We start from the raw sequence: 13,770 nt of genomic DNA, 5'->3' as shown, positions 1-13,770 counted from the left end.
CAGTTTCAACCAGTTCTTGAGGTAATTCACCATGTTGTTTCTTTCTACTCTGTTGGGTGTCCCACAACCCGAAGATCATTGCACTCTTCAGAATCCTCTTCTTAATATTTTAGAAACCTCACTCTGTTTGTGAGATCTGCAGGGAGCCTGTGGGTGGTTTCAATTCACCCTCACAACTTTGCTAGAAAACAAATAAGGTACCAACAAATATCTTGATGGTCACATTTATTTTACAAGCTTGGTTGCTTTCCAAGTAGGTTTAAGAGCAGCAAGTGTAGCAATAATGAATGTGTAGTATAGTAATGATTGTGTCATTATTTGTATGTCTGCACTTTATATTGGTAGTTTTATGCAAATTTAGTTTATTTTAAATATCAAACCTATTTTATTGAATAGAAGTATGACAATGATATTTTTCTATATCAAATGTTTGCTTTTTTAATACGAAATTGGTTGAAGTTGAAGCAAGTTAACATGTTGATTTGAATTTTACTTTTGCTACATCTATTTTGAGAACAATTCATTTTACTAACCTATCTACCTTAGACCCACATGGTGTCAGTTATTATCCTAAATCTCATTCAGAGAGAAGTCATCCAGCTTCCTCTTTGCCAAAACATTTTATCCATGCACAGGGGAGTGGTCTCACATCCTCCTTACAATCAATTTGCTTGAGCAGTTGGTACATGTATAGCTAGTCTATGCCAAATAAGGCTCGTTCTTTGATAAGCTGATGTCCTTGTGGCTTTGTGGAAATCCACCACCAGGTCACTCTACAAAAGCAAGTGTTAGACATTTCTGCTTGGCTTTGCCAGACAGCATCTTCATTCTGTTGGTAGGTTATGTAAACTCTTTTTTCAAATACCTGACATAGGGCAGGCATGCAAGGCAAGCAAGGGAATATCAGGGTTGTGTGTTGTTACTTCAGTTGTGTGTGATCCTTCTAAATGAGACTCTTTTGTGGAAATCTTCCAAAATTAACAGCCCCGGGTGTTGTTCTGCTCAGTCTATAACTCCCAAAGGATAGATGATTTGCAGCAATGAAAAGGGGACTGATCACTAGGAGCTACCCATAGATGGAAGGTTTCGTATACTGTTCGCCAAAAGAAGATTATCATGGGCAGGGTGGTCAATAAAAGGCAGCAAGAGAAAATGACTGTTATCTATAAATTAAAGGATCTTTCCTATACCTGTCCTGCATCTTGGAATAATGAGGAGAAGGAGGGTGCACAAATATTATGTGCTACAGACCGCCACATATATCCTCAGCTAGCTATCTTATGCCCTCGCTGACTGAAACATGTAGCTATGAAGAGGATGACTGCTCGAAATTCACTGTGAACATTTGTAAGGAATAGCATCTAGCGAGACATGGCCTAAAAGATGAAGGATGTGTGTTTTTATGAGCCAGTAATAGGGGAGTATAACAGTGACCTGTACATCAGCTTAACCCACACTTGTTCATTACCTCCATCTTGGGTGAATCCCCAGCCGGTGACCCAGCAGTTCATCCCAGCTGGGAACTGGACTGAGGGAGCAGGCAGGCACACTGGCAGGATGTAACTGGTGAACTGGACAGGAGTCTCCAGCTCAAGGAGGGCAATGTCACCACTGGACCCTTCCACAGTGTAGTTTGAGTTGATTATCACAGTCTTCAGAGAAGCAGAAATCACGTTGGGGTTGATGCTATTTTGCATGAGTTGGTAGGCGCCAAGATAAATGCGGAAGACGGAGACATTGACTGGTATGCTGGAAATAAATGCAAACAATAGTCAGAACTACAGTCCTGAAAATACTCTTTGGGAATAATAGCTTTGCACATGAATCATACATAAATCTATTGGCTCTGCAATAACTACTAATATGTGCAGCATATTTTCCAACATAGCCAATTGGATGAGAACAAACTGCCTCTAACTCAACTCCGACAAAACAGAGGTACTGATCTTTGGGAGAAACACATCCACATGGGACCACAGCTGGTGGCCAGCAGAACTCCGACCAACTTCCAGGCCAACAGACCACACATGCAACCTCAGCATCATCCTCAACAGCGAACTGATCATGAAGAGACAAATCAACATAGTCACCTCAGCATGGTCCACAGAATCTTCAGATGGATCCCAGTCACCACCAGGAAATGCGTTATCCAGGACCTTGTCACCAGCCTCTTAGAAAATGACAACACACTCTACACCAGCATCTCCACCCACTCGTCAAAAGCCTCCAGCCATTTCAGAACACGATGGCTAGACTCGTCCTGGAGCTCCCCAAAGAGCCCACATCACCTCCCACCTCAGAGACCTCCACTGGCTTCCCATCCAGAAGAGATATCAGTTTAAGATCCTCATACACACCTACAAAGCCTTATATGATCAAAGGCCTGCCTACATCAACCACCAACTGAACTTCCACTGACCAGCTAGCCACCTACGCTCCTTTGTGCTAACCCTCACAAACACACCCCGAATCCATCGCAGTCGCAGCGGTGGCCATCCCTTCTCCTACATCACTGCTAAGACCTAGAATGGCCTTCCCCTCCACCTCTGAACAGCATCCTCCTTAGCAAACTTCAGGAAGAAACTCAAGACCTGGCTTTTTGATGGAGACATCACACCCCAGCGCCAGATACCCTCAGGGGTGCTAGTGCTGTGCTCTACAAATATGACTGATTGATTGATATTTTCCAGTTAGACTACTGCTTCCTAATACTAAGAAATAAACAATGGGATCCATTTTGACACGCAAATAGTTTAATTATTAAAAAGGACACACAGACAATAGGTTTATGAGAACAGATTCACATATCTGAGACAAGAACTTTTCACCACACAGCCAGTCCTTAAAGTACAAATTATTAATAATAATAGTTATGCAGTGCTTCTTCCAACTGATTTCTTGTTTTGTAAACAGCTATTATCAGTCAACTAGAAGAGACTAATTTTAAAAACCTTAGAAGGATGAGGAGCCATTATTTCATGGGATATATATTCATTTACAAAAGAAAACAGTAAATTGACCATCAAAAATGCCAGATTAAAAGTTTCCTATCAAGCATAGCTAAAATCATCAAAGAAACGAAGCTGGAACTGGAGTGTAAGGAATAGAAAATAATGTTCACATCTTCACACATACGGCATTTATGTGTTAATCAAACAGCCGAGGACTTGGCAATTACATGATATCTGCCAAACGAGTGGGAGACCTAGGGCCTCCTTGAGACACTGAAAGGTTACTCATTGGCTCACCAGCCCGTTAATTCAGCAGGGGCCCTGGCCTGCGCTCCCCTGATGGATGGCTAGTGGACCACAATTATCAAGGACCCCCAATTACCTGGTAGATATCTCCGTGGTAAAATGGGCAGGAAACTGTGACATGTCCCGAAGGCCAATTGGCGAATGGGCCACCAGTTCAAAGATTTCTGATGTCAGAGCTATCTGATGCTCTTCCAGCGGAAAAACGGTAATCACACCACTTCTAAGTAGGAAGGAAGCACTATTTTGAGAGGGTTAGAGAACAACTAAGGTATAGCAGAGCCTCCCACTTGCCAAACTCAGATGAGTCCTTAAGTCCACATTTATTGTCAAGTTGATAGAGGTTACCACAAATAACATCACTCTTATCACTGGTGACACTAAATATAATTTTACCTTTGATACAACTATTGATGCAGTATTATTTTTTTGGTTATGTGTTGCTACTTAATGAGACTATCTTGGTCTGTTTAGTATGAATATTGTGACATCATAAGTAGTCCAATTAGGAGGTGGGTTGTGATTTTCACGGGAGGGTGCAATTTATGATTTGTGTAGCTGACCAGATCTGGACAGTCTCACGAGTTTTTCTGTTTAATTTCACGACTCTTTCTTAATTTTAACTGTGATATTTAAAGGAGTTACTGGAATTATTTAACATATCTTAATGTTATGAGCAAAAGAAACAACAACATGCCCTTACAGTTTTTCAGTGAACTTTGTTTTTTTATAACATATTACATTGACCTCCAATAACCAACCCCAACTGTGCACATTCTTTGACTTGACCCTGTGCCCTTCCGCCTATGTGTCTACTGCTGTATCATCAAACTCTCATAGTGCACGACCTTCGGCCATGTGCAGCGGGCATAGGATACAGAGCCTGGCATTTAGCCAGGAAACTGGGAAGGCCTTTTCTGCAGCAATACCAAGCCCCAGAATATTTATTTGAGCAACATTAAGTCAGAAGTAGTTCTCCTTCTTCCAGTGCTGCATATTGTCTTGTTTGTTTGGACTAAATTCGACATAAATCTCAGAATTGTAGAATAGTATCAACCCTCGGGCTGCCCCACATCTACTCCTGAAAGTCTGTGAGGTGGTTAGCCTGGTGAAATCCTTTGTTGTTTAGGTTTAATTGAAGCGATCCTGATTTTTTGGGTTAAGTGATGAAGGAACGATAGGGTCCACTCATATATGAATGACTGTGTCATTGCTCATTATGGTAAACATTTACTTTAATCTGTTCCGCCCTTCTCCAACAGTAATCAATCACACCACAGAATACATCAGTTCAGACCCTTTACTAAAGCAGATCACTTACCCCAGTCCTGAAACATCCTATGGGTGTCCCACCACCACACCTTCTTTGTATTCTTACCTGGGGAAGCAGTGCGCTGCCGTTAACACCCATCTTTCCGTGATCAGGGAGCCCCCACACACATGGTTCCCATTTTGCTGCAGGCTGATCTGCCAGGGCCACTGCCCGTTACTGGCGTCCAGGCCACCCACAATCTTCCCAGAGATTACCGGTGATCCGCAACCTGGAAAGGAGAACATGTCCAACTTGTCAGAGCTTGAACCCCAACATGAGATTCATACAGAAATAATCTGTGGTCTCTGCGACCAGCACCCGGATTTAAGGTTTTAGGGAAAGAAGCAGTTTTTCTACCAGTGTTGATGATACTCTTCTTCATTTGATGATTAGTGAGCCCTTCCATTCAGAGGAGACCTGGGCTGGAGGTTTGGGCTGCATTGTTCCTATTGGAACAGGACCAATGCAGATTTGCATACCACCCATGTTCTTTTTGTTTTCCTCAGAGTAATGAGTCTAAGCATTTCCTGTGCGGTAACTGGTGAATTAATGTCTGCCTATTGCCTGTCTGGTTGAGTAAGTACTTTTGTTGAATGGTTGAGCTGATTCCAGCAGTTTCTCCTATGTAATTACAAACAACTTGTATTCGTTCTGAAGGCATAAGAGAACCCAAAGCTGTCTATTGGTGAGATGTAAAAGGATGCAATACATCATACGTGTGAGAACTCATAACACAGCGCCATCGGCAGCCAGGACAAATACCAGCGTCTTCTCGGTCCCCTGCCCCTCTAACCATAAACCCCAACGCTGGACATGGGATCACTTGTCACAGAACACACCAGGTAGCCCCATAAGGGCAATGTGTGACACAGAGGCACAAGACATGATCTACTACAAATCTGATGACCGAGAGCATGCAAGAGCTTGAGACCTAGTAGCAACTGTTATCGAATGAACACGAAAAGAATTCATGTAAAAGTGCCTTACGTTAGATACCTTGGACATCAGCAGCTGTATGTTCTGGCCAACCAGTGTTACTTGCAAATGTGCAATGAAGGCACTGATAACATTTCCTAAGTGTCACAATGTGCAATTTTCCATTAATCCACAGCACACATTAAGCATGAAGCCAACGACCGTGAAACCTATTTCTTTGAAACAAGCTGACATCTTTGAATACCAGAGGGCTGGCCAAGACTAATAATACACACTTCAGATTAGAGTGGAATTTTTGAAGACTACTTTCTGAAAGTTGTAACATAGATGACTTGGGAAATTCACTTTTGGCAGAGATTTGACCTCGTGGTAGCTTCCTCAGGAAAATGCCTCATGGCGCCTCAGCAGAAGGACTGCCGCATATTGCATGAAGCAGAAGATGGCTTTGTGCTGTCTGTCCTTCCATGCAGAGATCACACACGGCACTAATGCAGTAACAGAAGCTACTTGTTGCTCTGACACGTGTGGTGGTAGAACAGTTGCGGTAAATCAACTTTGAGAACAAAAGAGCTATACAGACGTTGCCCAAGAAGGTTGATTTTAGGATATTTTGGAAAACAAGACTTGTGGCATGAGATCTGGGAAGCCATAAAGCAAAGTCTAAAGTCTCGCTGCTGCAAAATGTGAATGTTGCCAGGACAATTCCTTGTGAAATGACACGCTCGCCAACTTTGAAAATTTTAAGGCCCCCAAGCCAAACAGAAGAGTTGGCTTGTTAATGAAGTCCCTGCTAGGATAAAAATTGCTAACATCTTTGGGAGCCTGTATCTGTATGGCTGCTCTACCAAGTGCCTGGAAGCCCTGCAAAAGCAGAGCTCGTTGGTGTAACGCCCAGACTTTCTAAGTCGTGATGGACTGTGGCTCCTTTTGGAAGACGAATTTAAAAGCTAATGAAAGCTTAGAACTTCCGCCACAAAACTCGGTATATGCTGTAGGTTGTGCCATGGCCCAACAAAATGTATTGTGAAAAAGACTGTCACTGACTGGAAGAGTGTAAGAAATACATCAATGATGGGGCTCTATGGCATGATATCAAGAAAAGAAACATCATCCTACAAAAATGTTGACCAAAATATTTTATCCAGTTTGGGCATCTTACCTAGTTGAGGCCTCTTCTGGAAACTCTGAATGGTTAAAGTCTATTGTATCATGCTTTTCTTGTTTTACAATTTTAACTGACTTTTTATCCAAATTCGACTATTTTGGATGGCTGGCAATTTATTGATGGCTCTTCCAGGACCTTATTGCTATCTAGCAAGTATAGTGCACTCGTTTCCATTCTATTTCATTGTGGTTGCTTACTCCTGCACCCTGAAGTACCTCTGTGAGAAGGTAGCCTCTTTCTAGCCTTGTTACCCCCACTTTTGGCCTGTTTGTGAGTGTATGTCAGGGTGTTTTCACTGTCTCACTGGGATCCTGCTAGGCAGGGCCCAGTGCTCATAAGTGAAAACCCTATGTTTTCAGTATGTTTGTTATGTGTCACTGGGACCCTGCTAGCCAAGACCCCAGTGCTCATAAGTTTGTGGCCTATATGTATGTGTTACCTGTGTTATGACTAACTGTCTCACTGAGGCTCTGCTAACCAGAACCTCAGTGGTTATGCTCTCTCATTTCTTTCAAATTGTCACTAACAGGCTAGTGACCAATTTCACCAATTTACATTGGCATACTGGAACACCCTTATAATTCCCTAGTATATGGTACTAAGGTACCCAGGGTATTGGGGTTCCAGGAGATCCCTATGGGCTGCAGCATTTCTTTTGCCACCCATAGGGAGCTCTGACATTTCTTACACAGGCCTGCCACTGCAGCCTGAGTGAAATAATGCACACATTATTTCACAGCCATTTTCACTGCACTTAAGTAACTTATAAGTCACCTATATGTCTAACCTCTACTTAGTAAAGGTTGGGTGCTAAGTTACTTAGTGTGTGGGCACCCTGGCACTAGCCAAGGTGCCCCCACATTGTTCAGGGCAAATTCCCCGGACTTTGTAAGTGCGGGGACACCATTACACGCTTGCACTACACATAGGTCACTACCTATGTGTAGCTTCACAATGGTAACTCCGAATATGGCCATGTAACATGTCTAAGATCAGGGAATTGCCCCCTCTATGCCATCCTGGCATTGTTGGCACAATCCCATGATCCCACGGGTCTGTAGCACAGACCCGGGTACTGCCAAACTGCCTTTTCAGGGGTTTCACTGCAGCTGCTGCTGCTGCTGCCAACCCCTCAGACAGGTTTCTGCCCTCCTGGGGTCCAGCCAGGCTTGGCCCAGGAAGGCAGAACAAAGGACTTCCTCAGAGAGAGGGTGTTACACCCTCTCCCTTTGGAAAAAGGTGTTAAGGCAGGGGAGGAGTAGCCTCCCCCAGCCTCTGGAAATGCTTTCATGGGCACAGATGGTGCCCATTTCTGCATAAGCCAGTCTACACCGGTTCAGGGAACCCTCAGCCCTGCTCTGGTGCGAAACTGGACAAAGGAAAGGGGATTGACCACTCCCCTGACCTGCACCTCCCCTGGGAGGTGCCCAGAGCTCCTCCAGTGTGCTCCAGACCTCTGCCATCTTGGAAACAGAGGTGCTGCTGGCACACTGGACTGCTCTGAGTGGCCAGGGCCTGCAGGTGACGTCAGAGACTCCTTCTGATAGGCTCCTTCAGGTGCTGCTAGCCTATCCTCTCTCCTAAGTAGCCAAACCCTCTTTTCTGGCTATTTAGGCTCTCTGCTTTGGGGAATTCCTTAGATAAGGAATGCAAGAGCTCATCAGAGTTCCTCTGCATCTCTCTCTTCACCTTCTGCCAAGTAATCGACTGCTGACCGCGCTGGAAGCCTGCAAAACTGCAACAAAGTAGCGAAGACGACTACTGCAACTCTGTAACGCTGATCCTGCCGCCTTCTCGACTGTTTTCCTGGTGGTGCATGCTGTGGGGGTAGTCTGCCTCCTCTCTGCACTAGAAGCTCCGAAGAAATCTCCCGTGGGTCGAAGGAATCGTCCCCCTGCTACCGCAGGCACCAAAGAACTGCATCACCGGTCCCCTGGGTCTCCTCTCAGCACAATGAGCGAGGTCCCTTGAATCCAGCAACTCTGTCCAAGTGACTCCCACAGTCCAGTGACTCTTCAGTCCAAGTTTGGTGGAGGTAAGTCCTTGCCTCCCCACGCCAGACTGCATTGCTGGGAACAGCGTCTTTTGCAGCTACTCCGGCCTCTGTGCACTTCCGGCGGAAATCCTTTGTGCACAGCCAAGCCTGGGTCCACGGCACTCTAACCTGCATTGCACGACCTCCTGTGTTGTCCTCCGGCGGCTTGGGACTCCTTTGTGCAACTTCAGGTGAGCACCGTTTCACTCCTCTTTGTAGTGCCTTTTCCGGCACTTCTGCAGGTGCTGCCTGCTTCTGAGAGGGCTCCTCGTCCTGCTGGGCACCCCCTCTGTCCTCTGATGCAATTGGCGACATCCTGGTCTCTCCTGGGCCACAGCAGAATCCAAAAATCCTAACCACATGACTTGCAGCTAGCAAGGCTTGTTTGCAGTCTTTCTTCAGGAAAACACTTTTGCACAACTCTCCACAGCGTGGGACATCCATCCTCCAAAGGGGAAGTTTCTAGCCCTTGTCGTTCCTGCAGAATCCTCAGCTTCTACTGTCCAGTAGCAGCTTATTTGCACCCACAGCTGTCATTTCCTGGGCATCTGCCCACTCTCGACTTGGTCGTGACTTTTGGACTTGGTTCCCTTGTTCCACAGGTACCCTCGTCTGGAAATCCATCGTTGTTGCATTGCTGGTTTTGGTCTTTCCTGCAGAATTCCCCTATCACGACTTCTGTGCTCTTTGGGGAACTTTAGTGCACTTTGCACTCACTTTTCAGGGTCTTGGGGTGGGCTATTTTTCTAACCCTCACTGTTTTCTTACAGTCCCAGCGACCCTCTACAAGGTCACATAGGTTTGGGGTCCATTCGTGGTTCGCATTCCACTTTTGGAGTATATGGTTTGTGTTGCCCCTATCCCTATGTGTCCCCATTGCATCCTATTGTAACTATACATTGTTTGCATTGTTTTCTAATACTATACTGCATATTTTTGGTATTGTGTACATATATCTTGTGTATATTTGCTATCCTCATACTGAGGGTACTCACTGAGATACTTTTGGCATATTGTCATAAAAATAAAGTACCTTAATTTTTAGTATATCTGTGTATTGTGTTTTCTTATGATATTGTGCATATGACATTAGTGGTACTGTAGGAGCTTTGCATGTCTCCTAGTGCAGCCTAAGCTGCTCTGCTAAGCTACCATTATCTATCAGCCTAAGCTGCTAGACACCCTATACACTAATAAGGGATACCTGGGCCTGGTGCAAGGTGTAAGTACCCCTTGGTACTCACTACAAGCCAGTCCAGCCTCCTACAACCTCCATCAGAGGTTAGGCTTGATCATGACTCACGCTACATAAGAGATATCAAAGAGTATTTCACTGAATACTCAGGCCACCTATGTTTGATTTTGGATTGGGTGTTGTAGAGGTTCAGCTAATGTGCACAATGCTATAAAGACTGACAAAATCTGCAATTAACTGAATTCAACTTCAACCGAAGGCAAAATGCAAGAAAGATGGCGCTTCACAGGACCTTTACTCAATCTGTGTAACATAGAGCTGCGATATGGAACACATTTGATGTGATTCGGGGTTGCACATGTTGTGGGAACGATTCTTGAGTTTGAGATGAAAAAGTGAAAATTTGTGGCAGCCTTTGTAAATTTGACCATTCCTGGATTACTAATGATCATATGTACTGCATGCAATCCCTTTATTCTCTCTATTTGGGTGCTTTTTGTAAGAGTTCTGCCAAATCTAAGACACAAATATACCCTTAGAGAAAAATGATTTTGTAACGTACCACATGTTTTTCTTACCAGCCTTTAAAGGCCCAGTCAACACAATACCTAAAAGAGAGGACATCATTCTATCTATGTTTTCGTTGAGATTCTATGATTTCTTTCAAAGACACCAAACAAAGTAAAATCTGCACAGACCACTAATTTCCTATAGTTGGACACCCTTCTCACCAACAAGGGCGTAGCGTCAGGAGGGTATTTGGGGTGTTACACCAAGGGTCATATTGGGACCAAAAATAGACCCAGACAACCCAAAAAAATGTGGGCCGCATTCGGGGTGCGCGACATTTCACAACACATTGCTTAGTTAGCATCAGGCATCTACTTTTTGGAGAAATGTGTGGTAAATTAAACACTTTAAAGCTTGTAGGGTCAGTATCATTCATCAAAACTAGATATACTGCAAATGTAAAAACTGAATACTTACAGCGGCCTTGCTAAAGCGGAAATTTTTAACAGAATTATTAATGAATATTCATGTATCCTCAGTAGAAAATGTAATAACGTAGGAAAAATAAAGCATGCATTTGAAAGTATGACCACGATGAGTGGCCGTCACTGTTCACGATGTATACTTATTAATGGCTTATTAATATGAAATATTGAGCATATATTTGATTAATGTAGTAATAAATCATATTAAGGGTAATGCATTACGTATTAGCTTTATTAATAGAAAGCCTTAACTTAGCAGAGGTCTTGGTAAATGTTTAATAAAATATCTGCTTAGAGAATTAAACTGTGATTTTCCACTGTACTGATCTAATGTGCTTGTGACTAAAGTCTTTCTCATGAGAGCTCCATGCTAGTAGATGCTGTTTCTGTTCAATGAAACATTGTAAATGTAACATGTGTAGGACTGACTTTCTCAGGAGAAAACAATAGGGACACTGACTGGAGTATAAGCTGCAACAATATTGTTACCTGACGAGCCGGATGATGAGGACATTACAAGAAGAGCCAATCACCGACACGTGAACCGTGTACTAGTAAAAAATGTAGATCTGATGTTTTAGTTTTATGGGACAAAGTGTGAACATACGATCCCTTGACCAATAGTGAACTGGGAAGTAGTTTTAGGAAATCTAACTTAACGGGACTGCACTGAGAAGACACTATTATCCCATTCACCATTCATCCCCCATTATTTTCTTGTGCGTCTTGAGAAGAGACGTGCTTAACTTTAATGCTTAAAAGACTTTGCCATTTCTGAACTTTGATGCTGAATCATAATGCCTTGCTGACCGAACTGATGTCCTGAGGACGAAGACTATCTTAGCTTGCCGATCCAATTGAGCAGAGGTATATTGTTGCACATGTGTTTTGCCATGTCTATTTGCTTTTTCTTTCTAGGTACCAACCGCAATATTTTGATAGAGCCACAGTTAGATGTTTTCCAAATTTGTGTTGGCTAAATTGTTTTGCATGAAGCCCAACATGCTAATTCTAATCTGATGCTAGTTGAGGATCTCATTGATGAAATTCGCTATATGGAATAACATTTGAGCTCTTTTCTTTGCTGAAACTAAATGTATTTGATATCATTTGCGCCGTTATTCTTGCTATTAATTTGCACTGTACTATTAGAATGTGTAGTAGCTCAAGCCTTGATTAGATTGCGTTTCTTTCACAGATTCGGACATCCAGTGTTGTTTCTGTATGTTTATCATTTGATTTTGAGATTAAGTTATGTGACATTAACATTGTTAATATAGGGAAATAAATATTCTAACTTTTACATAAAGGTGTGGTTATTCATGACTGCAAGGTCATGGTGTGTCAATTTCTGACTCCTATTGATTACTAATGTTATTGATTATTGTTGATAACTGATGTTAATAATTGACAGTTGTTTTTTGAGTTGCGATGGTACAGGGCCTATATGGTGGGAACATCTCAAGCGTTAGTCAAAAGGTTCATCTACCTATTCGCGTCTCCTTGTAAGTTTACTTATTAAGGTCTGATGCGTCAACAGCCTCAACACCTTATACAACGTAGTGAGATACCTACTCCCAATCAACTGTGTCTTTGATCCAGATTATCATATAAATAACGTAGTGAGATACCTACTCCCAATCAACTGTGTCTTTGATCCAGATTATCATATAAATCACAAATTGAACACAAAACCACGGGGGGAAAGGTGCTAGGTCAAGATCTCTGGCAAAACAACCTACAAAGACAAGACATAAAAGTGGCTCTGAAATTCCTCCTCTTCATGATTCACCACAGAAGGGTTTCAGAGAATAAAAGGCTTTAATTTTCAGTGGCAGCTCTGCTTTGTTTCTGCCAACGTTTTAGGTATAACTTGAAACAGTGGATGCAGTGTCGCTTGTGAGACATTTTGTTAACTTACAATGGGCTTATAGCCCTCCCATTGCTTACCATTGGTTGGCTTCATCGTCATTCTCTCTTGCTTGTTCCTCTTTGGTTAGCACGTACCAGCTTCCCTTATCCTTGTGTTTGTCCCTCCCCTGAAACTTGACCAAGTACTTCTGTCCTTCCACTGCATGCACTTTTGGAGCTGCATTCTTCTTTTTGTTCAAACACTTAATAGGAGTGCATGTGTTTAAAGGCCGTCTCCCTCCTGTGCTTCTCTCCACCCAGTGTCTTTCTTTTACCTGTGTGCTTTTGTCCCCTTTGCTGTTGTTGCTTGCACCTTCCAGCTCTCTGTGTTGTTGCATGCCCCCACTTGCCGTCTGTGTTGCTGCTTGCCCCCTTTCCACTGTATATGTTTTTGTTTGGCCCCAGCTACTGTCTGTGCTGTTGCTTCCCCCTCCCACCAACTGGATTGTTGCTTTTTCTCCCTTCCACTCTCCCTGTTGTTGCTTGTCACCCTCGCTATCCGTCTTGTTGCTTGCCCACTCCCGCTGTCTGTCTTATTGCTTGCCACAATCCACTATCCATCTTCTTCCTTGCCTCTGAGGTCCTACCTCCATTGTCTGTGTTGCCTCCCTACCCCACCCATCATACCAATAAAACAAGGGTTAGGATGCAGACGGCACTGGCCGTGTCACACAGCTCTTAAAAAAAAAAAAAAAAAAAACTTTCATCGACCCATCTCTCCACCCCTCCTGTTGTTGATCCTCCCCCCAACCCTGTTGACACTGCATGCCTCCACCCACCAGCCACAACACAAAAACACACTATGAAAAGGGCACAGCTGGCTGCATCATAGTGCTTTTTTTTCAATTTCAACGATGCAGCACAGTAGTTGCACTGCTGTGCAACATGACCAAAACATTGACAAAGCCAATGGCTTGCGTAGCGAGACCTATTGGCTTTGCCAGTGCTTGTTTTTAATACAACCAGT

The 13,770-nt window shown here is 43.5% G+C and overlaps 1 protein-coding gene across 1 annotated transcript in view; it reads right to left on the bottom strand.

Annotated features, from left to right (window-relative positions):
* LOC138246908 (transmembrane protease serine 9-like) overlaps positions 1-13,770 on the bottom strand; it is a 189,840-nt gene that overhangs the window by 21,329 nt on the left and 154,741 nt on the right. Inside the window, exons 17-18 of the mRNA XM_069201654.1 lie at positions 4,633-4,795; positions 1,469-1,749 (exon numbers count right to left, since the gene is read on the bottom strand). Coding sequence (XP_069057755.1) covers positions 1,469-1,749; positions 4,633-4,795 — 444 coding nt within the window. The remainder of the gene's footprint in view (positions 1-1,468; positions 1,750-4,632; positions 4,796-13,770) is intronic.

The sequence above is a fragment of the Pleurodeles waltl genome, chromosome 7 (genome assembly GCF_031143425.1).
Source record: "Pleurodeles waltl isolate 20211129_DDA chromosome 7, aPleWal1.hap1.20221129, whole genome shotgun sequence".
Taxonomy (NCBI): Eukaryota; Metazoa; Chordata; class Amphibia; order Caudata; family Salamandridae; genus Pleurodeles; species Pleurodeles waltl.
This window is presented reverse-complemented; position numbering and strand designations above follow the sequence as displayed.